Below are 27,991 nucleotides of genomic sequence, written 5' to 3'. Positions count from 1 at the left end.
GGTGGGGAGGAGGAGTGGGGCTCCTCTGGGTCAATGGACTTGGGGCTGAGGCTGCGGGTAAGGTTTCCAAATCAGTAGTACATGCTATCTGTATACATCCACTGCGTGTGTGGATGGTGGAGTCTGAAGCCCACATAGGTTGTGGGAAGGAAAAAATCTGCATAGACAAATGTATTCCCCTTAAGTCGGTCCCTGGTCCTGTGACTACTTCAAATACTGCCATTTTCCAGAACCTGGAAGGAAAGTTCATGATTGAAAATGCAAAATCTTCAACCGGCCAGGCCGACTTCGGAAGTTCCGCTCTCATTTTTTGCTCTTGCCTACAAATAAATGTCCCTTTTCAATAATAGTGCCCAGCACCACCTTTGAGGCCTCCCAGCACACCTCTCCCTGACCTTATGCTGGGCTGTCTGTAATCGTGATGGTCGGGTTCTGCCAGAAATGCCTCTGAGCATTTCTCCAGGACGGCTTCTCCACCAGGCGGGCGCGCTCTCTCTTAGTACAATCAGAGTCCTAGAATGTGCTGTGCTAGCCCATCTCCCCGCATGCGCTCTGAGATCCCCAGGTCACGGGGATGGGGATGGGATGGCTGGAGTGTTCTTTGAGTCTCTAGAACCCAGCAGGTATTTAACTCCTGCTGCTGAAGACCTTTCCTGGTCTCACCTCCATCCCCTTTTCTCTCTTCCTCATTGTTTCACGTGCCAGATTACGTCCTTGGCCTCAGAACTGAGGAGATCCACAAAGTTGACACCCACCTTTCACTGTGGGTCCAGCCAGGGGGATTTGAAAATTAGACCACAGCTGTTTTAACAGCTTTGGAACCAAGCGACATCCTAGGTCTTTAAGGATGCGGTCGCTACCTCTGTCTCACCATTTTTAAGATGTCTCAGTCACTGCCTGCTGTCTTTTGGCCTCAAAGATGCCAAGCAGAGCGGGTAGGTGGTCCTTATTAGGGGACGTCCACAAAGTAGGGTGAAGGATGAGCTAGAAGGGTGCCCTTGACTAGTATGTGGGGAGGATAGAGACCTGTGAGAGCTTCAGGAGGGACATTGCTCCTATCTGAAGCCTCAGGCCAGCCCACCCTTCCCCCCCCCCCTCTGGTGTGCTTGATGTTTGCTTGATAGTACTTTTTGCTTTCTGAACAGTGTCTATGTGAAATGTACCCCCAGTTTTCACAGCAAATCTTTATTTCACACTTTAACATATTTACCTAAAGTAGTAAATGTGTTTTTAAATAAACGTGGTTTAATTTTATACTTCAATACACTAAAATGTACGGCAAAACCAGTCATTAATTTTTGACTTTTTTGTAAAAATGTGAGCATATCAAGATGCAAAACTGGTAAAAATTACCTTTAAATAGATATTTTCGGCATACCCCTGAATGAAGCATACTATTTACCTATTCTTAATTTTCGTACTGTACATTAAGCATTAAAATTAACCAAATATGAACTTCTCTGAGGTTGTTCTCTCTACTAGGGAAGAAAAAACCCTGCAAAAGTCGAATGTGGAACTCATTTTCTGCTCACTAAAGCCGCTCAGGTCTCCCTTGGGCCCCACTGCTCACCTACCTGCAGGTAGTGCGGTGGCTGCTGCTGCGCCTGTGCTGGCTGCAGTGGTGATGGCTGAGACGTGGGGAAGCTGGGATGGAGCACCGCCTGCCCCATCAGCAGGACAGGGGTGGAGGCACTGCTGCTGGCAGGGTGCGAGTCTGGACTTGGAAACATGACCTGGCTCTGTGTGTACCTGTTCAGTTTCAAGCAGGACAGATAGAACAAATCCTCTGAGAAAGAGACACTTGACATGATACTAGAAACACCAACTAGAGGGGCTGGAGAGATGGCTCAGTGGTCAAGAGCACGGGTTGCTCTTCCAGAGGATCCAGGTTTGGTTCCCAGCACTCACATGGTGGTTCATAATCACCTGTTACTTCAGTTCGGGAGATCTGAACCCTCTTTTACCTCCCACAGGTACTACAGGCATATGGTGCACAGATAAACATGCAGGCAAAATACCCATATAATAAAATAAATAAATCTTAAAAAAAAACCCTTACTGACAATGATAGAAAAAAATTGGGGGAGGGGCTGGAGATGGCTCAGTGGTTAAGAGCATTGCCTGCTCTTCCAGAGGTACTGAGTTCAATTCCCAGCAACCACATGGTGGCTCACAACCATCTGTAATGAGGTCTAGTGCCCTCTTCTGGCCTACATACATACACACAAACAGAATATTGTATATATAATAAATAAATACTTATTAAAAAATGGGTCAAGTAGACTTCATCAGAAAATGTGTACATCAAAGGGAACTATCCATGGACAGAAAAGCAATTCAGGCATAGGAGAAAAATCTCTCTCCATCATACATCTGATAAGGGATATTCAGAATATATAAAAAATGCCTACAGCTATACCAACAACATTCTAATAATACCCAAAGAGCCCAAACAAAGTAATGGACAAATGGCTTTAACGGTCCTTTCCATCCAATGAAAGGATACAAAGGCCAATAAGCATATGAAAAATTATACATTGTAACTAGTCAATAGGAGGATGCTAGTCAAAACTGAAATGAGCTATCTATTTATCCACTCACACCATTATGATGAAGATATACATTCATATATGTGTATAAATTTTGACATATACTATGAGTAACCTTGAAGACATTATATCTATGTGTATGTCCATGCACCAGAAAAAAACCCCTTGTTACTAAAAATGTGAAAAAACTAAACATTTCGTGTAATGTTGGTGAGACCGTAAAATGGTACAAGCATTCTGGAAATCAGTATGGAGATGCCTCAAAAATTGAAACATGGGATTTCTAGGTAAGATGGCAGATTAAAAGCTGCTTCCATGTTACTTGGTCAGGGAGAAGAGTCAGAACAAGAAAATGTAGTCTGCTCCAAGGAGAGAAAGAACTTTGGGAATTCACAAGCAGTGGGAGCTGAAAAGCGTGGGAACAGAGACAGAGGATGGGCGATGCACTGAGAACTACGCCGCTGAGTTGCAACAGCTCCAGTCGCGTGGCTCTGAGGTAGACCAGAAGTCTCATTTAAAAGCTGATAATGTAGGCAGCCCTAAAATCCTACTTGCAGCACACACCCAAAGCTCTCACAAGCCCAGGTCCAGTTACAGGTTTGGGTGAGCCTGATTCCTCCAAAGGACAATTCAGCAGTGGGGAGGAATTCCATCTTGTTCTGTATGCCTCAGAGAGCAGTGGCCAGGTCCCATTTCAGAGGGAACTAACTTAGTGCTTAAAACTGAGATAATCCTGGAGGGTCCCCCAAATGAGGCAGTCTATAAACCAGGGAGCCTGATTTAATCTCCTACAATCCTAGGGCCAGAGGCAGTTACAGAGAACAAGAGAGGCTAGATGCTGACAAGCTGGAAGGGGCAGGTGGTCAAAGACTCAGCTCAGACAGTGAGAGCATCCAGTACAGCAACCCTGCGTTCTAGGGCCAGAAACACACCTTCTCTACCAAGAACAACCCTGGGATGAAGAGCAGAGCCCAGAAGGACCAGTCTCTAGAGACACCTATCTGCTGCATCTGAGGTTCCTTCCTCTGGACTATTTGACATCTACTGCTACATCCTTCCTGCTGGATGACCAGTACACAAGGCCATTAGAAAGGTCAGACTGGTCCTTCATGTGTACAGCCCTCAGGGTTGTGGTTGCTTCCTCATTCTTAATGCACCTGGGAGATTCTTCCCCATTAGAACAGAAGCCCACCCAGAGAGGTACAGGCTGGGAAATCTTGGGAGGGTACAAAGTTAAGTGTGGACAGCAGAGGCCCCTCCCCCCACATTTTAAAGAGAAACCACTTAAGTGAGTTGGCCTCAGTGGACACTGGACACTTGTCCAACAGAGCTCAACAACACCATAACCCATGAAAAAGACAAGACCCCACAATTTCTAACACCTCTGCCTCCATGCCTACAATTGGCAGCTTCCATTTTTTGAGGACCCAGAAAGAAGGCATTTCACAGGTGATCCCTCTCCTTTTCTCCCTCTGTTCCCCTCCCTTCTTCTTCCCTTTTTCTTTTGCCTTTTGTGATTTCTCTTCTTTGTTTTTATTACAATTTTAGTGGCAGTTTTGCTTTATTACCTTTAAAAAAATCTTTTACGCTTTCAATTAAACAATTAACTCATTTTTGAGAAAGGATCTCACTATGTAGCTCTGGCTGATCTGGAACCACAGAGATCCACCTGCCTCAGCCTTCTGAGTGCTGGGATTAAAGGTATGTGCCACCACACCCAAGTATTTTTTTTATTTATTATTTCCCTTCATACATTGACCTAACTCTGTCTCTGACTGTTTTTCAAGACAAGGTTTTTCTGTGTAGCTTTGGAGCCTGTCCTGGAACTCCCTCTATAGATCAGGCTGGTCTCAAACTCACAGCGATTCACCTGTCTCTGCCTCCCAAGTGCTGGGATTAAAGGCATGTGTCACCAACTGACCAGTTTTTGTTTGATTGTTTTTTGAGACAGGATTTCTCTGTAGCTTTGGAGCCTGTCCTGGAACTAGCTCTTGTAGACCACGCTGGCCTCAAACTCACAGAGATCCGCCTGCCTCTGCCTCCCGAGTGCTGGGATTAAAGGCATGCATCACCACTGCCAGGCCTGACCATTTTTTAAAAATACATTCCTTTCATTGTTGGGCTAGGTCTTTCCCTTCACCCTTTCTTCTCTTTCCTTTCTCCCCATTTCTGTGGTTTTCTCTGTCCTATACCTCTAGTATTTTCCCTTCATCCTACTGTTGTTTTAGAGGCTTTGAGTTACCTTCTTACATTCATTTACTTCTGCCGTAAAACTTTCTCACTGGTGAAAATTAATTTTTCTCTATTTTTAAAAGTGATCTCCCTCCCCCTCTCAACACCTTCCTCCACTTCTCTTCTGGTGGATCTCCTGATTCAGCCCTCACTGCCCTCCATTTTCTCCCTGCCCGTCTCCTTCTACCACATTCATTTTCCGTTTCCACATTTCCTTAAGTCATTTTTAACTTCAGAAAACACTCATAGTTTTGTAATTTTTTCTGTTTTATGATGTTTGGAGATATATTAGTGATATTAACTGGTTGTAATTGTAGTTTTATATCTTCTATAATCTGTCGATGTTGCTATTACAGTAGTGTTTTCTCTCTAAGTAGTAAAAGGATTGAATCCTTAGAAGTAAACTTCCTGGGGCCAGAGAGTTGAGACAGTGGTTAAGAAAGCTTGCTGCTTTTTCTAGAGGATCCAAGTTCAGTTCCCAACACCCGCATCTGGGAGTTTAACTTTCTGAAACTCTGGCTACAAGGAAAGTGACACCTCTTCTGGTCTCCATAGCTACCTGCTCACACACGTGTATACACACACACACACACACACACACACACATACTAAACAATAAGTGTTTAAAAAAACTGTAGGGAGACTGGAGAGATGGGTCAGTGATTAAGAGCACTGCCTGCTCTTCCAAAGGACCCGGGTTCAATTCTCAATACTCACATGGTGCCTCACAACCATCTGCAACTCCAGACCCAGGGGACCTGATTCACCCTTCTGGCTTCCCCAGGTACCAGGCATAAACATGGTGCATAGATATCTATGCAGGCAAAACACTCGTTCACATAAAGTTGAAAAAGAATAAAAATAGTTTAAAAAAGAGCAGACTGCTGCATGGTAGGAAGCCCTTTAAATAAAGCCAGAAGCGATCCCTAATCCTAAAGATGCAAGTTCACAGAGCAGCAGCAAGAGAAAGGAGCAGACTCCTGCACACGGCAGCAGCCGCTCCGTCCTTCCAGCGGCCTCATCACTGCTTAGAAAGTTCGGAAGATGCAAAGACACAGCCTCCTGAATTGAAAGCTAGGGAAACAAGTGAAATGCTAAATGAAGTGATCAGAAGTTGCCCAGCAAAAAATGAAATAAATAAATAAAAAAAATCCCAAAGAAAATACAAACAAACAGATTAATTCAATTTAGGATCTGGGGAGGAAAACCAGCCACACAGAAGAGTCAGTAAAGCAGACGATTAACTCAGCTGTGTGGAAAAAGCAACTTAACAAGGAAATTGAGATTTTGAAGAAAGCTAGAAATGTATAAATCGAAGGAGAAGTGTGGAGAGACGTGTAGCCAAGGTGCTGGACCAAGGGGAAGAAGCACAGTCAGGGGTGGAGGACACGGTTGGGAAAATACGGATTCAAACTTCAGTAAAGAAAAATAAAACAGAACAAGTGTGGCCACGATGCCCAGAGCTCTGGGAAGTGATGATAAGACTGGGTCCATGAACCCAGGGCAGGAGACCGAGACAAAAATCACAGACACGGAGAATCTAGTTCATGAGATTATAGTGGAAAAGTTCCTAAATATGGAGAACATGAGGGCCACCAGGAAGCACAAATAGAAATAAGTAGGGAAGAATCTTTCTGCAAGATAATGTAGTCAAGTTGTTAACGTAAAAAACAAAGAAGCCATATTAAAAGTTGAAAGGGAAAAGTGCCAACTTGCATCAGAATATCTAACCTCCCATCAGGACCTTCAGTGCCAGGAAAGCTTAGGACAATCTATTTCAAGTCCTGAAACTAAATAACTTTCAACCAACAATCCTAAATTTTGCATTGATGAATAATTAAGGTCATTTCAAGATAGTCACAAACAAAGGAAATTCATGACCATTGGACTGATTTTGGATTCTGTTGTTGTGTTAAAACAACCTGAACCAAAGCAACAAAGAGGAGAAAGGATGTGTTTAGTTGACAATCTCAGGTTACAGTCCATCACACAAGGGAGGTCACAGTGACTCGGAGCAGCTGGTCACATCCCATCCACAGTCAAGAGCACAAGGAACTAAATGCGTGTGTGTTTAGTTGTGTGCTCTCTGTGCCTAACTGGACGTTTCCACTCTCACACAGTTCAGGATTCCCATCTTAAGAAGACCTATAGTGGGCTGGGGCTTTTTGCATCAATTAATTTAATTAAAACATTCTTCTACAGACATGGCCACAAGCCAACCCAAAGTCGACAATTCCTCATTGAGATAATTTACTGAAGTTATTCTAGGTTGCATCAAGTAGATAATCAAAGCTATCCATCAAAACTCCCGGCCACTAACTACAAAAGACACTAAATGAACACTGTGTGCTCGGGAGGAAGAAAGTCTTAATCACAACAGCAAATGAAAGAATACATTTTATGAGAAGAGCAGATGAATAAAGAAATGTTAAGAATGCCATCATGTTCAACAAAGCAAATCAGCAAAACTTAATTCTAAAGGAAAAAAATAAGCAATCCAACCAAACAGAAACAATCAACAAAACTCCAGGAATTAGTAACTATCTCTCAACTGTAACCAAATGTAAATAACCTCAACTCACCACAAATAGATATAGATTTGCTGGCTGGGTTAAGAAAACAGCTTGCTGTTAAGATCCAGCTTGGTGTTGCTCCCAAGAAATACATCTTCCTAGCCAACATGTGCACAGACTGAGTGTGGAAGGATGGTAACGAATCTAGTGAGTGTGTAAAAGTGGGAAAGAAGCGGCTGTTGCTATTCTGCTAGTGGATAGTCGTCAACCCAAAATTCGAAGAAATAAAAAGACCACTATATATTAACAAAGAAAACAATATATTAAGAAGATACAGTCATCATAAATATATTCATCAAATGTTGGGACTCCCAATTTCATAAAACAAACATTAGTGGACATTAAAGGTCATTGGGTATGTTCTCATGCTGTAATAGTGGGTGACTTCAATATTTCACTTTTCTCTTCAGAAAGGTCATTTAAACTACAAACCAATGAAGAATCTCTACAATGAAATGACACCACACAGACTGGAGAGATAGACCAGCAGTTAACAGCACTTGTTGCTATTCCAGAGGACTGTAGTTACATTCCCAGCTCCCATAAGTACCTCACAACTGTCTGCAACTTCAGTTCCAGGGAATCTGGTGCCTTCTTCTGGGTTCTGCAAACACTGTGCACAGGTGGTATATACTCTCACTGATAAATACTTAGACTCATAAATATGTTTTGTTTTTTGTTTTTTTTAAAATATTTATATATTTATTATGTATACAATATTCTGTCTGTGTGTATGTCTGTAGGCCAGAAGAGGGCACCAGACCCCATTACAGATGGTTGTGAGCCACCATGTGGTTGCTGGGAATTGAACTCAGGACCTTTGGAAGAGCAGGCAATGCTCTTAACCTCTGAGCCATCTCTCCAGCACCCAGTTGTTTTTTTTTTTAAATCTTAGAAACCACGTCTTGAGATGGTTATGGAGGAGCAATCATCACAGTACTTGGGAGGCAGAGGCAGGTAGATTTCCAGGAGCTCTGGGACAGCCAGAGTTACCTAGTGAGACCTAGCCCAAAACAAAGAAGCAAATCCACAAAGCCCCAAACACCATATCATAGACTAAATGGATTTAGTAGATATCTATGGAATATTTTATCCAGTATATGTGGTATTCATATTTTTCTCAACAGCTTATAGAACTTTCTTTAAAATAGAACATATTCTAGGCCATGAAGTAAGTCTTAGGAATACAAAATAATTTGAACAATTTCTTGTATTTAAAAGACCATAATGGAATAAAACTAGCAATCAGTAACAATAGAATCTTTAGGAATTACAGATACTTGGAGACTGAATAAAACATTCATAATGATCGCTGGGTTGATGAAGAAAGGAGAGTGAAAAATTCTAGGATCAAATGAAGATAAAAATACAACTTGTCAATCTTTGGAATACAGGTAAAGTCATTCTAAAGGGAGAGTTCATAGCTATGAGGGACGACATTAAAAATCCAGAGATTTCAAATACATTGGTCAATGTCTTAGAAAAACAAGAATAAGCCAAATCCCAAAGCAGTAGGTGGCAATAGGTAATCAAGATTAGGACAGAACTTTATGAAATGGAAGCTAAAAGAATATAGAATTAATCAAATAAAATGATAAGCAAGACTGATGAAAGAGAGAAAGAGAGAGAGAACCCAAATTAATGTAGTTAAGGATGAAAAAGAGATGTTAAAATCAGTTTCAATTAAATCCAGAGGATCATAGGAAATACTTGGAAGGCTTATAGTACAGACAAAGAACCCTGGAAAAATCTAGAGAAAATGGATAGATTCCTTCAAGCATACGACCTACCCAACTAAATCAAGCATATACAAACAAGATAGACAGATCCACAGAAGTCAACAAGAACGAAACAGGAATTAAAAGCATATTAACAAAGAAAATCCCAGAACCAGATGTATTTGCTGCTGACTTCTACAAGTCTTTCAAGAAGAGCTGATGTCAATGTTCTTCAAACTGTTTCATAGAAATATGAAGGGGTTTTGATGGGCATTGCATTGAGTTTGTAGATTGCTTTTGGTAAGATTCCCATTAATTACTATGTTAATTCTACCTACTAAAGAATATGGGAGATCTTTCCACTTTCTGGTGTCTTCTTCAATTTCTTTCTTCAAAGATTTAAAGTTCTTGCCATACAAGTCTTCCACTTGTTTCGTTAGAGTTACTCCGAGATATTTTATGCTATTTGTGGCTATTGTAAAGGGTGATGTTTCTCTGATTTCTTTCTCAGCCCATTTATCATCTGTGCGCAGGAGGGCTACTGATTTTTTTTAAAGTTAATCTTGTATCCTGCTACATTACTGAAAGTGTTTATGAGTTGTAGAAGTTCCTTGATAGAATTTTCGGGATCACTTATGTAAACTATCATCTCATCAGCAAATAGTGAGAGTTTGACTTCGTCTTTTCCCAATTGTATCCCCTTGATCTCCTTTTGGTGTCTTATTTCTCTAGCTAGGACCTCAAGAACTATATTGAATAGATATGGAGAGAGTGGACAACCTTGTCTTGTTTCACTGGGATCACTGTGAGTTTCTCTCCACTTAGTTTGATGTTGGCTGTTGTCTTGCTGTACATTACCTTTATTATGATTAGGTATGTTCCTTGTATCCCTGCTCTCTCCAAGACCTTTATCATGAAGGGGTGTTGTATTTTGTCAAAAGCTTTTTCAGCTCTAATGAGATGATCATGTGCTTTTTATTTTTCAGTTTGTTTATATAGTGGATTACATTGACAGATTTTTGTATGTTGAATCATCCCTGCATCTCTGAGATGAAGCCAACTTGATCATGGTGGATGATGGTTCTGATGTGTTCTTGGATTTGATTTGCCTGTATTTTATTTAGTATTTTTGTGTCAATGTTCATGAGTAAGACTGGTCTGTAATTATCTTTCTTGTAATGTCTTTACTTCTTAGGTAATTGTAGCCTCATAAAAAGAATTTGACAATGTTCCTTCTGTTTCTATTGTGTGGAACAGTTTGAGGATTATTAGTATTAGTTCTTGAAAATCTTGTAGAATTCTGAGCTGAAACCATCTGGTTCTGGGCTTTTTTTGGTTGGGAGACTTTTGATGACTGTTTCTATTTCTTTAGCAGTTATAGGCCTGTTTAATTTGCTTATCTGGTCTTGATTTAATTTTTGTAATTGACATTTATCCAGAAAGTTGTCCATTTCTTTTAAATTTTCCAATTTTGTGGAGTACAAATTTTCAAAATATGACATGATGATTTTTCTGGATTTCCTCCGTGTCTGTTGTTATGTCCCCCATTTCATTTCTGATTTTGTTAATTTGGATATTCTCTCTCTGCCTTTTGGTTAATCCACATACCTACAAACACCTGATTTTTGACAAAGAAGTAAAAAAATATCAAATGAAAAAAAGCATATTTAACAAATGGTGCTGACATAACTGGATATATCAATGTGTAGAGAAATGAAAATAGATCCATATCTATTGCCATGCACAAAACCCAAGTCCAAATGAATCAAAGACTTCAGCATAAAGCCAGCCACACTGAACCTCATAAAAGAGAAAGTGGGAAGTACACTTGAACACATTGGCACAGGAGACTACTTCCTAAATATAACCCCAGTAGCACAGATACTGAGAGAAACAATTAATAAATGAACCTCCTGGAACGGAAAAGCTTCTGTAAAGCAAAAGACACGGTCAACAAGACAAAACGACAGCCTACAGAACGGGAAATGATCTTCAATAACTCCACATCAGACAGAGGTCTGAGCTCCAAAATATACAAAGAACTCAAGAAATTGGACACCGAAAGATCACACAATCCAATAAAAAAAATGGAGTACATACCTAAACAGAGAACTCTCAACAGAGGAATCTAAAGTGGCTGAAAGACACTTAAGGAAATGCTGAACATCCTTAGCCATTAAAGAAATGCAAATCAAAACAACTCTGAGATTCCATCTTACACCTGTAAGAATGGCTAAGAACAAAAGCACTGATGACAACTTGTGCTGGAGAGGTTGTGGGGAAAAGGGAACACTCCTGCATTTCTTGTGGGAGTGCAAGCTGGTACAACCCCTTTGGATATTAGTATGGCGATTTCTCAGAAAATTAGGTAACAACCTTCCTCAAGACCCAGTAATACCACTTTTAGGTATATATCCAAAGGATGCTCAATCATACTAGAAAGACATGTGCTCAACTATGTTCATAGCAACACTGTTTGTCATAGTCAGAACCTGGAAACAACCTAAATGCCCCTCAACTAAAGAACGGATAAGGAAAATGTGGTACATTTATACAATGGAGTACTACACAGCAGAAAAAAATAAGGACATCTTATAATTTGCGGGCAAATGGATGGATCTAGAAAACATCATATTGACTGAGTTAACCCAGACCCAGAAAGACAAACATCATACGTACTCACTCATAAGTGGTTTTTAAACATAAAGCAAAGAAAACCAGCCCACAATTTACAATCCCAGAGAACCTAGACAACAAAGAATATCCTAAGAGAGACATACATGGACCTAATCTACATGGGAAGTAGAAAAAGACAAGATCTCCTGAGTAAATTGGGAGCATGGGGACCATGAAAGAGGGCTGAAGGGGAGGGGAGAGGAAAGGAGGGGAACAGAGAAAAATGTATAGCTCAACCAAATCAATAAAGAAGAAGAACATAAAACAAAACTAAAAAAAAATATGAAGAGAAGGAACATTACCAAATTCATTCTATGAAGCCAGTACTACCTGATACTAAAACCAGATAACAACAACAACAACAACAACAACAACACACACACACACAGGGAGAGAGAGATAGAGAGATAGAGAGACAGAGACAGAGAGAGACAGAGAAAAAGGGAAAGAGAGACAGAGACAGAACTAAAGGTCAATTGCCCTGCTGAATACAGATCATATAGTCTCAATAAAATCTTGTGATCTTTAGGACACATTAAGAAGATCTTATACCGTGACCAAGAGTGTTCGACATATGCAAATCAATAAATGCAATGCAGAGCACAGGTGTACTTGAGGACAAAAATCACAGGATCTTTATAATAGATACAGCAAAGACCTTTGAGAATGCTCGGTATTCCCTCATGAATGAAATAGTTCTTCATGAAGAAATTAGAAATTGAAGGCTTATAGCACAATTTCATAAATGGTCTACATGGAAAGCCTGCCGCCAATATTTTGCTATATGGGGAAGAATGGAAAAGACCCCTCCCCTCAACCAGGAAAGAGACAAGAGTTGCCATTTACACCTCTCTTATTAAATCACATGTTTGAAGTCCCACTAGAGAAATAAGATAAAAAAGAAATAAAAGGGACACAAATAGGAAAAGATGAAGTCAAACTGTCCCTACGTGCAGATCACATGGCCATATATTTAGAGACTAAAGATTCTTCCAGAAAACTCTTAAACATGAGAAATAGTTTCAGTAAAGTAGTAGACACAAAATTAACTTACAAAATTGAGCAAATTTTCTATATATCAATAATGCATTTGCCAAAAAAGAAATCAGAAAATAATCTCATTTGTAATAGCTTTAAAATGCCTAGATAAACCAATCTTAAATCATTGAAAATGACTGATAATAAACCTAACCAAAGGAATGAGAGACACCTACAGTGGAAACTTTAAGACACTGAAAAAAGAAGTTGAACAGGCGCTAGAAGTTAGAAAAACCTCCCACACTCATGGGGACATTGGAAAGGTAATACTGTAAAATGGCTCTATTACAAAAACAGATCTATGGTTTCAACACAGTCACCATGAAAATTACAGTGTTACCCTTCACAGAAAAATAGAAATAGAAAAAAAGTCAAAAAATGAAAATGAAATACAAAAGACCCCAAATAGTCAAAGCAGTCTGTTTCAGAAAGAGCCATCTTGGAGGCATCACAAACTGCACAAAAGACAGCATTTTCAAAAAACAACTCTGGCAAAACTAGATTTCTCACAAGTAGGAGAAGAAACCGGATCCATATCCTTCACCTTAAGCAAAATCAATTCAAAATTGATCAAAGACCACAATTAGTAGCACCGGGACTCTGGCTGCTAAAGGAAAACATTTCTAGAGACAGGAATAAGCAAGGACATTCTTAAAAGGACCATAGGTCCACAGGAAATAATTCCAAGAATTGGCAAATAAGATTGCATAATCATAAAAAAAAAACAAAAACTTCTATACAGAAACTACTTGTGGGGGAGGACAGGAGCCAGCAAGAGGGTGGGATTGGAGGACAGACAAGAGAAATGGGGGGATTAATAAGAGCACACATATGTCAGAAAATTTCATAACAAATTCCATTAATTCATTTGTTAACTAAAAGTCAAGAAAAATAAAAATAGAATTATCATATTATCCAGAAAAGTCTGTTTCTGGTGACATATTCAAAGGAAGTAAATGTACACACTTAAATAGACATTTGTGTACCCATAAAAATATCATTCACGACAGTAGCCAGAAGGCAGAATGGTGCCATGTCCACTGCCTGGTGAGTATGTCCATACAAGGGAACACAACACCTTAGTACCGACACAGGCTGGGACAGGACGGAAACCTGAGAACATTATGCAAAGTGAAAACTGTCTGTTACCAAAGGGCAAATGTCCCCAAATCGTCAAAACCCCAGAAAGGCAGAGAAAAGGATGGTGATTGCCAGGGGTTGCGGTGGGAGGGACTGGAGGGAGCTATTACACAGAGATTCCATCGAGGGAGAGGAAAAGTTCTGGCAACGGATGGTGGGGAATGACTGTGCAAAGTGCAGACTCGATACCATTGAACTATATACTTTAATTGTTACGATGGCAGATGCTTTAATACGTGTCAATGGCAAATGTTCCATTATGTGCACTTTATCACACTAACAATAACAACATAAAAAGATGTTGGTGATATGGTCCATTAATGAAGACCCATGAGTGGTCTTCATTTTTGGGAAGGTCTAGAAGAACAGGATGATGTTTGAAGACAATACAGGGAATTCCCCTCTGTGTTTGATTTTTGAAGAAGTCATTTCTCTGCATGAGGTCATCTGTTACAGGCTTTGGAACTCCCAGACTTCCCCTGCAGAGATTTCTGTGTGATTATGGGAGACAGAGCTGGACACCTCCTGGAGAACAAAACTGTTAGGTCATGTCTGGAAGAGACAGTTGGGTAGGAATGATTGGTTTGACCGAAAATGGCAGTTACAGCTGGGAAAACACTCGGGTTTGCCTCGTTCACAGCAGAATTGAGCCTCTCTGGAGAGTGAGGTACCAAGCGTCTTTCTTTCCACTTACTTGGAACATTTCGGAAGAACAAACAACAGAAAACCAAAATCCAAACCCGCCTGCCTAATTGAGACCAGAAGCCGTGAGTTTTAAAGATGGCTTCCCACAGGGTGTTTGCCCTTGCCTGCTCCGATTCCACCGGCAGAGGGAGGGAGGTCAAGTAGTAAGGGGCACAGATGACACAGAAAGCTATTCAGATGCTGAAGGGAGATCCCAGACAGGGCCGACAAGGCCATCTTGAAGATTCAAAGCCGAGGGACTTTGTGCTCTGGAGTCACATAGGAGATGTGTGGCCTTCCAGTTACATCCTTGTGAAGCTCAGGATCTCCACTGATGGAAGGAATTGAAAGCATCCTTAATCCCTAGGATAAAAGGGAATAGCCCAACACCCCCCGAGCTCCAGAGCTGCTCAGTTTTACTATTATGGGTTGCAGAAGGCAGAGAAGGAAATCTTAGGGACAGTCCTGGGGGCCACTTGAGAGGCTTTGCACACCAGGCTTCAATAGCTAACACTGTCCTGATAAACTTTGAACTCAAATTCAAACAGTGTTTATACAAATAAGGGTCACGTGACAGCCTCCCGTCTAAAGGCTGGGCATGGAGGAACACACCTGTAACCCCAGCATTCTCAGGCCAAGGTGGGAGAATCCTGTCATGAAAGAGAAGGGAAATCAAAACCTAGAGGCGATTTTTTTTTAAAGCCTGTTTGCCAGTACCATGTGAATGATTCGTCCTCTGTCTCCGGCAACCCTGGTCACTGCTAATTCAACAGCTGAGCAAATCTGCTCCTCAGCAGTGATAAGTGGAAAGGGGGCTGCTCTGGCCCGAGTGTGTTCCCCAAAGCCCATGTGTTGGAAGGAAACCCGATTCCTAAACTCTGTGTTTACGGTCATTTTAGGTGGGGCCCTTGGAAGTAATCAAGGCTGGATGAGGTCATTAGGGTGGTGCCCCCATGATGACATTAGTGGCTTTATAAGAAGAACAAGAGAACTCAACTGGCACACTGACTGTCTCTCCAGAGAATGCTCTTCTCCCGGGTAACAATGTTGCAAGAAGTTCCTCACCAGATGCTGAACAAGTGTCAACCTGCCTGGACTTCCGTTATCTAGAATCAGGAGGCATATAAAACTCTCATAGATGTCACCCTGCCTGTGACATTTGGCTAGAATAATAGACGATGCCCTGAGATGGAAGGGAGGCTGTATCTCCGAAAGGGTAAGGGAGCTCCTCTGTGTAGCATCTCCTAGTCCTGGGTACCAGTGCCAGAAGCATGAGGCAAGGAAGCTTAGTGTGGTTGTAAAGCACCCATGGAAGTTGGAGAGAAGCCTTAGGAAGGGGATAGGGCTGTTGTTCATTCAGGATGTCAACTAGGATGAAGGCTGTGAGATCTGTATCTTTTTTTCTTTAAAGTCCAAAGATAGCTGTAACCTATGAGATGCCATTATTTCCTTCAGTTTCCGTTTGGAGCATGAGACTGGGTACCAGGTTTTATCTGTTTACGTGAGCGTTGTGGAAGGAAAGCTCTGGGGAAAAGTCCCTGAAGGCTACGAGCACATATTATAGGACATCCACAGTGCACCTGACCAGGCCTAGGAAAGCCTTGTGTACCACTGCCAGGAATATCATGTCCTGGAGCGTCGTTTTAAGGAAAATAAAAGGCACGACTGGGACCATGCCACATAGGTGTCTGTCCCATTCCAACCTACTTGACTTGCCGTCCAGTCCTGCTGACTTCTGAGGGCTGCCTGGCATCACAGGACCCGGGCATCATAGGCTGGATGGGCTGGCTCAGCAGCAGCCTTTCAAAGGAGAAAGAGAAATTGGGCAGTATAGTCAGCACTTGGGATGGCCGGTTTTCCAACTGTCACCTTGATACAATCTAGAGTCACCTGGGAAGAGAGTCTAGAGGGATTGTTTATACTGTGTTGGCCTGTGAGCATGTCTTGAGAGAGAGCGTCTTAAATTAATTGCTGTGGCCAGCTCACTGTGGGCAGCACCATTCTCTAGACAGGGCTCTTGAAATGTGTAAGAGCAGAGTGGTCAAGTTGAGCACCAGCAAGCCAGTGAGCGCGTATGCATTCATTTCTCTCTGCTTTTGACCGGGGATGATGCGATGGGACTTGGTGTTTCAAGTTCCTGTCTTAACTTTCCCACAGTAGTGGACTGTAACCTGGAATTGTAAGCCGAAAGAAAACTCCTTTCTCACCCAAGTTCCTTTATGGTAGAGTGGTTTTTGTTTGTTTCTTTGTTTTTTAAATTACAGAAACAGAAATGAACTAGAACAGTACCCAAACTGTGGCCCCAGGTGGCAGTACTATGAGCCACACAACAGGTCATTGTCCCTGACCTTCAGGACCCTAAGATTGTCCCTGCTGTCACCTTAACTGAGACCAACTGGGGAAGCCTTAGAAGTTTCCTGTCCTCTCAACAGGGTGGTTTAGTACCTGAGCTGCCGATCGTGGCCGAAGTCAGGGCTGGGCTGGCACTGGCTGGCATCCTGAGAGGTGGGAGCAGCCGTGGTGAGGCTCAGGCCAGGCGGAAGCACGGCAGCCGCGCTGCTGAATTGGGATGGCAGGCTGCTCACTGACCGGCTGCTGGCGGGCAGCAGCTGTGAGCTTCTCATTGCCTTTGGACCCTGGAGCATCGGTTAACAAGAGGGAAAGTTCAGACTCGCCCAGACTATCTCTCTAGGAAAGCTCACAGAACTCCTGTCTTGCCTTGCCTCTAAGGTAGGGCCTACCAACAGTGCAGCAAACGGCTTTTATTTTGAGTATCTTCCCCACTGGATTGTAAGCACCTTGAAGATTCTGAAAGTCTCATCTCGTGTTCCAGGCTCTCAGCAGAACTGAACCATTGAACTGCGCGTTTTCTTTTTCCTTACAAATTTTGCTTCCATAATTTTGCTGTTTGTCTACCTCACTGGTCCTATGCCTGCCCCAGGGCCTTTGCACAGGCTGATCCATCTTGACAAAATGTTCTTCTGCTGGATGCTGATACAGCTGACTCTCACCACCCCGCACCGGCTTTGCTGACACAGTCCTCCCAGGGGGGCCTCTTCTGACTATCTGTGTAAATCTACAACCCGTCTCCTGCCTGGCATCCCCATGCCACCCTCTGACACACCGTGCTGTGTACCCATTGCTGTTCTGCCCATTGGAACTGAGGGTTTTCTTTGTCATTCATGGTTCTCTCAGTGCAGGCCGTGCAGTGAGCTTCAATAAACATCTACTGCCTCAAATAATAAGTGAACAAGGGGGTGGCCTTACCCTGATTTTTCTTTTTTGTGACACTGACTGACCTTTCCTACGGTGACATCTTAATTAATGCTTTAGATTTTAGTTTTAACACTAATCTTCTAGGATCTGTGTAAACTTTTCCTCAGTCTTCGCTTTTCCAAAACCCCCTTGGTCATTCTCACCTACTAGTTTTGTGTTTTGCTTTGATGACTTTTTCAAATTAAAAGGCTGTGCTTTTAGGCACAACTCTTAATTTGTTTAAGGATTAACTAAGCTCCCTTCTGTGTGTAGATTTGATTCCAATCCCTGATAAAAGTACTTGGAAAACATCACATCTGTACTGACCATGCACAGCTGTCCCCATCATCCCTAGATAACAATTATTCCTATAGCTCTGGTGTTGCATTGGTCATTATAAGTCATCTATGGGACTGGAACAATTGTTCGGTAGCTAAGGGCACGGCCTGTTCTTCCAGAGAACCCAGGTTCATTTCCCAGCATTCACATGGTAGCTCACAACCAGGTGCAAATCCATGTCCAGGGGATTTGATCCCTTCTTGTGGCTTCTGTGGGCACCAAGCATGTAGAGCACAGACATACATGCAGACAGAACACCCATGGACATAGAATTAAACAAACTAACATCTGAGATGAGTTAAAACATGAAGGAGTCTGGAATGCAGCACACTGGTCTAGTGTTTCCACGGTATCTAAGAAGACCTGAGTCTGAGCCCCAGAATCAATAAATAAGTAAATAAAATATATATAAAAATGCATGCATATCTTGTGTGTAAACACTCTATCATTCAGTATGAGGGACTTGAGTCTCCTCAAGTTTTGGCATCCATGAGTAGTTTCATACCATCCACTATGGATCTGGAGGGATGGCTTTAACTTATCTGTCCCGCACTGTCCCCTGGCCCAGTTTCCAGATTCTCTACTGGATGAGGAACACCTTGAGGTCTACAACACCCTTCTTTTATTGCTGCTCCCTAGGGAACAGATAGGCACTGGAGTCTATTGTGTGGCTGTGGAGGCGCCAGGAGAGGCAGCGAGCTGCCAACTATGCTGTGATTTCTCGGAACTAGGGACTCAGGCCATCACTCCGCTTCATACGAGTGTCACTTACCATAGTGACCTGGTCAAATTGTGAGGTCACTGGTGGTTTGTACTGTGTGGCAATGGCTACCAAAAAAGGGTTTGTAGGTGGTCTGGGGGCAAGGGACAGTGAACATAGATAGCTATTTACACAGCAGTGATGAGAGAGCACAGTAGGTAAGGGGCATAAAGCCCAGGTGCACAGTACAGAAAGAACAACAATATAGCTCGGACCCTCGAAATGGCTTTGTAATAATAATTAAATAAAAACATATAAGCATACTCTTTCCCTAGTCCAGACAAAGGTGTATAGTTTTCCAGAATTTCACAGCAGCAGAAATCAAGTGCATCTTAGTTGCACCAGTGTACCCTAGGGATGCAGACAGGATGTGCAGGAGGGAACAGTACCTGGGAGGATATCACATTCGATTCTCGGAGCAGGTGCTGGCTTGTGACTTGGGCCGACGTGATCTGCCCTGGCAGCGGCGTGTCCACCACGAGCTGGGGCTGAGCGGCTGCGGCAGGCCGTTGCTGCAGCTGCTGCTGGCTTGCGGGTCGCTGGGCACTGCTGAAGTTCAAGGACACAGCTGGCTGCTGCAGAAACATCTGGGAAGAGAAGAGGAAATGCCTGTGAAGTCGGGGCCACGTGGGCTTCACACATGTCCACCTTCATTGTCTTCCTTGTCCCAGGGAAGAGGGAAAAAGACCTGGAATCCTTGACACGCCTAAAAATGATTCCCTGGCTCAGCAGCAGACAGCTTGTGTCTGTGATGCTGCCGGCATGGGCCAGCACACTAGATAGAGGTTGTCTGGGTCAGAGAGAGAGAGTCCCTGCCTGCCCTCCCGAGGGTCACAGTTAAGTGTGATGTGATAGAGCCAAAGAGGTCTGCATCTAGGTTCTCTCTCTCTTTCTTTCTTTCTTTCTTTTCTTCCTTTCTTTCTTCTCTCTCTCTCTTTCTCTTCTCTCTCTCCCTCTCTCTCTCCTTTCCTTTCTTTCCTAAAGATTTATTTATTAATGTGTACGGTGTTCTGCCTGCATGTGTCCCTGCAGACCAGAAGAGGGCACCATATCTCACTACAGATGGTTGTGAGCCATCATGGGATTTCTGGTTCTTGAACTCAGGACCTCTGGAAGAACAGTCAGTGCTCTTAACCACAAAGCCATCTCTCCAGCCCCCACATCTAGGTTTTCTATGCACAAGCCAATATACTTCTGAGGGCCAAGCTGGCGTATCTGTGTCACATTAGAAGGGAACGGTATCGTAGGAAGAGAATGGTCCATATACTAACAGTGGGAGAGGGCATGGTATGGGCCATGTTATACTCAGAGTAGGGCTGGGTCTTATGCCCAACCTTAAATCTCTGCCCAGTGACCAGGGTGTGCACCTGTAGTGCTCTTGGGAACTTTCAATCCAGGCCTGAAAGGAGAGGGAGCAGCCCTGCCTTCAGAGAGCAGGTTACTCAGCCTTCCAGGCAGGACAATAGGAGCAGAGGTTGTCACCAGGTCCACATGCTTTAAAGTTACACTTGTTTTGTAATCATGCTTTGCGACATAAGCTGCCTTAGCCACTTAAGGCTGTGATACATTATTAGTTTAAGAAAACGCATCAGTACTCATGAGGATTCCAATTAGTGCAGTTTGTGCGGCACACAGTCGATCCACATTATCTGTGAGCTTCCCATCTCCAGACTCATCCAGCCTGAGGTCAAACCTGCTCAGGGAAGGGTGGCCTGTGTACTGACGCAACTGCACATGGCTTTGTGTGTCCTTTCCTAAACAACGCTTTACAACAAGCACTTTCGGAGCACTGAGGCTGTTGGAGGTATACGCCCATCTAAGGATGAGTCAAAGCAGGGGTGTCCAACCTTTCAGCCCGTCTGGATCGCACTGGGCAAAACCAAATCGTCTTTGGCCACATAAAGGCGTCTAATGAGTGCCCTGTTATTTTGTGTGCCGGGGCACAGAATGTTGCCATCGACAGAGTTTAAGAACCACTCAGTCATGTCACAAAAAAACAATTTAAAATGTTTTAAGTAAGTTTACGACTTTGTGTTGACTTTGAGGGTTCACAGCTGTGGGTGGGACGCTCTTGATTTAAAGAACACAGGAGGATGTGGGCCTATTTTATGGAATGCCATGCTGTGTTACAAAGGGTCTTGAGTTCCCGTGGATTTTAGTATCTCTGGGGATTTCTGCGGACACAGAAGGGCAACTGAAACTCACTTCTAACAGCTATTTAGGTGATTCAACAGGTCTTTTTCCTTAGGCTTTTAAATTTTCTGTATCGAGTACATGGGATGTCTGAAAGCTTTGGATATTTGAAATATTGCATTGATATTGGCTCTGGCAGCTAGCGTGGATTGTTCAGTTTGTAAACTAGTTGGACATAGATTAAAGAAAAAAAAAACCATCAAATGAAAGCAGTGATGGTTTAAGACCCAATTAGAGTTGCAAGGAAAATATCCCATCTATAAGCTGAGTCTAAATGCTGGAGAAACAACTTTAATAATCTTAATAATAATATAATCAGAAGCATGAAAATACTTCTTTGGGCATTGAAAACGCACACTGATAGTCTCTGTTGTGGCTCCTACTGTACATGTCCCATTCCAAGCTCTTAGCTTTGCAATCCTTAGGGGAGGAGATGCTCTTCCTTGTAGCATACAGTAGATTGAGTTGCAGTTTCTGAACCAGGGCAACACAAACATATATCCATCCCAGAGCAGCAGGCTCACATTCCCTGAGTGCCACAGGGGATCTGAAGAGGCAGGGGGATCTGAATCTGCCTCCTGCAGCTGCTGGGAGGCGCGCTCAAAGGCCAGCTCTCCCAGTATCGCATTCACAGACTGAGCACCAACCTGGGATCCCGAGGGCAGCAGGTGGCTGCGCGGACAGGTTCGGATCAGACACCCTTTTCTCTCCACCTACACCCATAGCTCATCCCAACCCAGGAGCCTGCAGCTGTGAATGGAAGGCTCTTGGTTACTTTAGAGTCTAAGAGAATTTTTTTTAAAAAAACATTTTATTATTTTTAATTATGTACATGTGCTTCTCTGCAGATGTCTGCATGTGAATGCAGGTGCCCATGGAGGCTGGGAGAAGTTTTCCGACTCCCTGATGTTGGAGTTCCACACTACCTGACATAGATGCTGGGAAGTGAACGCGGGTCCTCTGGAAGAGCAGCGAGTGCTCTCAACTGCTGAGCCACCTCTCCAGTCCCCACCCCTTTTCTTTGAGACAGAGTCTTACTATGTTGCCCTAGCTGGCCTAGACATGGTTATGTAGACCAGGCTAGAAATGGTTATGTAGACCAGACTAGTCTGGAACTCACAGAGATCTGCCTACTTCTGCCTCCCAAAGGCTGGGACTGCAAGTATGTGGCATCAAGCCTAGCAAGAATAATTTCTGGGTACCCATCACCTCGGATTCAGTACCCACACACTCGAGCATTAGTGGTTTATACAGTTCCAGCTACGTCTTAGCTTAAGCTTTGTGAAGAGCACATGGGAAGAACAGTATCTCATAGCTTCAGCAGATCCTCAGACTCAGGTCCTATTACTATATTCCTTTTGACAGGAAATGGTTTGCTTGCTGACTAAGGGTCAAGTTAATGCAAGATTTGTATTTACCTTATAATATAACACAGGCATTGTATTTGCCTTAAAGATGACCCACTTCAATTGCAAATAAAGTCCTACCACTGAGAATGATCTTGGGTAATAGTCATAACTTTTTCAGTGAGTTGGTTTCCTCATTCATATAGGACTCACTGTACCAGTTAGGGTTACTATTGCTGCGATAAAACACCATGACCCAAAGCAAGCCTCAGTTTCCCTGAATAACCCCTTTAGTCCTGGGCCTTCAACTGCTACTGAGGCTGCACCTTCACCAACGGCCTCTTCTGGCCTCCCATGTGCCAAGCCTCAGCTGTTCACCACGACTCCTTTATGACTTCAAAACCAGTGCCATCTGGGGGACGCTTATACCACCAGTTCAGCTAGCAGCACAAGGCACAACCTTTGCTGCCCCTGGTACACAGCTTCATGTGCTGCCTCTAAGGAAACACTTCCCAGAAGATTTCACCCCATTGATGCTGATCTCTTCTTAATCATCGCCATCTTCTCAGCTCCAGCTGACCAGAACTGATTGTCCCAGCAAAGCAAAGGTTTCACTTTGGTGGTTCTGGTCTCTCATTAATCACAGCCCATTCTTCAGCTCTAACTGACCAGATACCACAGAGTCTTCACACAAATGACCTGGTAGAAAGTCTCTGCTTCCGTCTAAAACGTCACAGGCCAGGTCTCCATCCTCTGCATGTCTCTCCATATTCTTCTCTCCTCCAGAACAGCACACCAAGCTTTGCATTCTCAATGATTTTTTTAAACCCACTTTTCAAAGTTCCAAAGTCTTTCCACACTCCTAAAAACACGTGGTCAGGTCTATCACAGCAACACCCCGCTATCCTGGTACCAATTTCTGTGTTAGTCCGGGTTACCCTTGCTGTGCTGAAACACCATGACCAAAAGCAAGTTGGGAAGGACAGGGCTCATTTAGCCTGTGCTACCACATCTCTGTCAGACACTGAAGGAAGTCAGAACAGGAACTCAAACAGGGCAGGAACCTCGAGGCAGGAGGCAGGAGGCCATAGAGTGGTGCTGTGGCTGGCTTGCTCAGCCTACTTTCTTACAGAATGCAGCACCATCAGCCCAAGGGTGGCTCCAACTACGATGGACTGGACCCTCCCCGATCAATCACAAATTAAGAAAGGCTGGTCTACAGCCATATCTTAATGGAGGCATTTTCTCCATGGCAGTTCCCTCCATTCAGATGACTTTAGCTTGGGTCAAACTGACAGGAAACTAGCCGGCCCAGTGATAGTGGCAGCACGTAGTCTCCGAAAGGATTAGGGAAGTCAAGGCATAGCATGTACTTAAGATGCAGGAAATGTTGAATGAATGCAAGATGAGAACATGCACTTCAAATAGAAGAGAGAGATCTCTGCTCCTTTGATTGGGCATATAGGGACCTGAAAAAGGTATGGATGGGAAAAGACACAGCCAAACAGATAAGGGAACAAAACATTTTGCTCAAACTGTCTCTGCTATGTCATGAAGCTAACAGTTTGGTATGTTACGCTGGCCCATCTGTGTATGATCCATTAGGATTAAAACCCTTGTTCTCTTTAGCTTTCCGCTCTCCCACTATACCACCAAGTGAGGTACACATATTTGGACAGCTAGCTGGTTAGTTGTTTGGCTAGACTGAAGGATGTCTGGTGTGGGAGAATTGTCTGTATTCTGTCAATCATGTATTTTAATAAAACTCTGATTGGCCAGGCAGGAAGTATAGGCGGGTCAACTGGACAGGAAGTAGAGGCAGGGCAATGAGAATAGGAGAAGGCTAGGGAGGAGGAAGCTCCCTCTGCCATTCCTGCCCAGACTACCAAAGAAGCAACACGTGAGCTGACAGCTGAAAAAGGTACCAAGCCATATGGCTAATGTAGATAAGGATAATGGGGTAATATGTGTTATAAGAGCTAATAAGTAGCCTGACCTAATGGGCCAATCAGTTTTATAATCTTATGGAGTCCTGTGTGTGATTTCTCTTTGGGGCATGCCGGTTGTGGGGTACCGGGTGGGACAGATACCCCAACAAGCCAGCCCCTCATGTTATAGATGTCTTAAAGACCATTCAAGGAACATGTTGTTCAAGTAGTACAGACACTGAGAGAAACAATTAATAAATGGGTCTTCCAGAAACTGAGAAGCTTCTGTAAAGCAAAGGACAAAGTCAACAAGACAAAATGGCAGCTTACAACCCACATCAGACAGAGGGTTGATCTCCAAAATATACAAAGAACTCACAAAATTGGTCATCAAAAGAACAAATAATCCAATAAAAAATGGAGTGTAGACCTAAACAGAGAACTCTCAACAGAGGAATCTAAAATGGCTAAAAGACACTTAATTAAATGCTCAACATCCTTAGCCATCAAATCAAAACAAATCAAAAGAACTCTGACTTTCCATCTTACACCTGTAAGAATGGCCAAGATCAAAAACTCTGATGACAGTTTATGCTGGAGAGGTTGTGGGGTAAAGGGAACACTCCTGCATTGCTAGTGGGAGTGCAAGCTGGTATAGCCCCTTTGGATATCAGTATGATGATTTCTCAGAAAATTAGGCAACAACCTTTCTCAAGACCTAGCAATACCCACTTTTGGTATATATCCAAAGGATGCTCAATCGTACTATGTTCATAGTACTATGTTCATATAACTATGTTCATAGAAACATTGTTTGTCATAGCCAGAACCTGGAAACAACCTAAATACCCATCGACCGAAGAATGGTTAAAGAAAATGTGGTACACTTACACAATGGAGTACTACATAGCAGAAAAAAATAAGGACATCTTGTAATTTGCCGGCAAATGGATGGAACTAGAAAACATCATATTGACTGAGGTAACCCAGACCCAGAAAGACAATTATTACATGTACTCACTCATAAATGGTTTTTAAACATAAAGCAAAGAAAACCAGCCCAAAAATCACAATTCCAGAGAACCTAGACAACAATGAGGATCCTCAAAGAGACATATGTGGATCTAATCTACATGGGAAGTAGAAAAAGACAAGATCTCCTGAGTAAATTGGGAACATGGAGACCGTGGGAGAGGGTAGAAGGGGAGGGGAGCAGAGAAAAATATATAGTTTAATAAAACAATAAAAAACCACATATTATTTCTCTAGTTAAAAAAAAGGAACAGGTTGTAGTTGTCCTTTTAGGCATTCATTAGAATAACCAGCAGAGGGCGCACACGCTCCAGTTAAAATAATAATAATAAAAATAAAAAATAAAAAGCAAGAGGCCACTTTCTCTTGGTTGGAGGGAGTGCCAGGGTCTCTCAGCAAAGCTCCACTGATGTGTGTCCCTCACATCCGCCTGGAAGCAAACATCAAACATCCCGGAGGACTTCCTGATAGCCGAACTTTAAAAGAACTTACTAGCACAGGCTTAAGTTCCAAGCCCATGAAGTGAGCCCACTGAACTGAAAGGACTCGGACTGAGTGGGGTCCTGGTTTGCCCCTGGGCACAGATGGCCATGCCTCCGCTTTTTTTGTTTTTTATATCAACAACAGAGAAGAATTTCGTGGACTTCTCCAAAAGGTTCTGGGGTCAGTTTTATAGAAAATGTGAAAAAAAAATAGTTCCTCAAACCAAGTAAGAAAAGTATGTTAGAACAAATAGGCCACACTTACGTGTAATTTTACACTCTTCATACCTGCCTAATCTTGCAGATTATTGTTATTATTATAGGACATTCAGAAGTAATTAACATAGAAACGGTACAAAAAGTCCTGTATGCTATGGCTTCATCCCCAGGCTTTAGCCATCGCCAATGTGTTATCATCATTCTGCCTTCCCTCGCTGGTGCTATGTGGGGTAGAGGTGCGGGGAGGCTATAGTCATCTCCACTTGCTTATATTTATGGTTGAATCTTCTTTTTTTTTTTTTAAAGAAGAAAAAAAAGGAATACATTTTGCTAGGAGTTTCAGGATGTATTTAAGTCTTTCAGAAAAACAAGAATCCAGGCTGTTGGAGGAGATGTTCTCTGGTTTGATTATCTGTGGATCTCCATGTTCCTTTGGAAAATTCCATTGTGAAGGACAGAGGAATGCATGCAGAGAAGGCTTGCAGCAGAGGGCTTAGTTTCCACTGGGAAGATGTGCACCAAAGGGCTTGGCATCACAGGGGAGGTGTCCACTGAGGGCTTGGCTTCTAGAAGGAAGTCGGGTTCCTTTTCTCCACAGGGAGGCATACACTGGAGGGCATAGATTCAGCAAGGGAGGTGTGCATGGCTTCGCCAAGGGAGGTGTGCACCGGAGAGCTTATGTGGCATGGGAGGTGTGCACCGGAGAGCTTATGTGGCATGGGAGGTGTGCACAGGAGAGCTTACAGTGCAGACGGAGGTGAGAGGTTAGTTTTCGAAGGGAGGTGCACACACTGAAGGACATAGCCACAGAGAGGCCTGGACTTTAGGACCTGGCATCTCCAAGGTGGGAGAGCACTAGAACAATCTATTTCCACAGGGAAGGCACACACAGGGGGACTGGGTTCCCACAGTTCCTTGTAGAACTCAGGTACATATTATTTTGGCACACATCTATGCTTTGGGGGGGTTTCACAAAATGGGTCTCTAATGGGGAAACATCCTATTCTTTACAGCTGGGAGCAAAAGCAATAGCTTTGCTGCCTATTATTTTAAAGCCTTGCTCTAATGTGGCACAGGCAGGAAGCAGAAGGCTCCAGGCGCTCTGGAGGATGTTCATACGCCTACCTTGCTTTTTAGCACTTTCTGTTTCAACCCCCCCCCCTTCCTGTTAGTATAAAAATTCCATTAACGTAATTGAAGCTAGACAAGTTCAAGGCTAGCAACCAGGTTATGGATCTGCGCACGAGAAAAAAAAATACTGCACTTGGGGAAGAATGAGTAACAAGTGGCCTTTTATGAATTTGACAGTTCGATGATCACGCTTTTAATTTCGTGGAACTGCTCCAGCGTCTACCCGTGTCCAGGCAGGGAAGTCACTGCAGCAGAGGGAGAGTGTAGCTTGCCGAGGAAGGCTTGCAAGAATACAGAAGGGTTTCCCTGCACTTCAGCACAGGTGTATCTTAGGTTGTCCTATCTGGTAAGGGTGCCACGCAGGGGCCGTAAGGACAGGATCAGCAGATGCCACCGAGGTCCCCTGAACCTCCCAGCAGAGCTAACGAGTACTTAGAGAGGCAGGATGGCTGGAGAGAGGATTCTGTGACCATCCAATGAAGCCACACTGTCATATGTAAGTCTTGCCATGCAATGGCTTCCTAGTATCCACCATGGTGTGCCTGTCGCTGCTTGATGCTCAGGGACGTTGGTGTGGACGGAAGGGTAAGCTGTGGAGACAATTCTGTGGCTGTCCTTTCTGCCCTCTGTATCTTGCCTAAGGTGGTTGTAAATGCTTGGGACTCTCAAGGCAGTCTCAAGGTTAGTTACAGTGAC

At 43.2% G+C, this 27,991-nt stretch overlaps 1 protein-coding gene across 3 annotated transcripts in view; it reads right to left on the bottom strand.

Moving 5' to 3' along the window:
- The window catches only part of Npas2 (neuronal PAS domain protein 2), a 186,450-nt gene that overhangs the window by 1,625 nt on the left and 156,834 nt on the right, over positions 1-27,991 (bottom strand). For all 3 annotated transcript variants that reach the window (XM_087898097.1, XM_087898098.1, XM_087898099.1), the window contains 4 exons: positions 19,354-19,551; positions 17,056-17,246; positions 16,318-16,410; positions 1,575-1,749 (listed from right to left, as the gene is read on the bottom strand). In XM_087898097.1, the coding sequence (XP_087754223.1) occupies positions 1,575-1,749; positions 16,318-16,410; positions 17,056-17,246; positions 19,354-19,551 (657 nt within the window). The remainder of the gene's footprint in view (positions 1-1,574; positions 1,750-16,317; positions 16,411-17,055; positions 17,247-19,353; positions 19,552-27,991) is intronic.

The sequence above is a fragment of the Myodes glareolus genome, chromosome 18 (assembly GCF_982192425.1).
Source record: "Myodes glareolus chromosome 18, mMyoGla1.1, whole genome shotgun sequence".
NCBI classification, from domain to species: domain Eukaryota; kingdom Metazoa; phylum Chordata; class Mammalia; order Rodentia; family Cricetidae; genus Myodes; species Myodes glareolus.
This window is presented reverse-complemented; position numbering and strand designations above follow the sequence as displayed.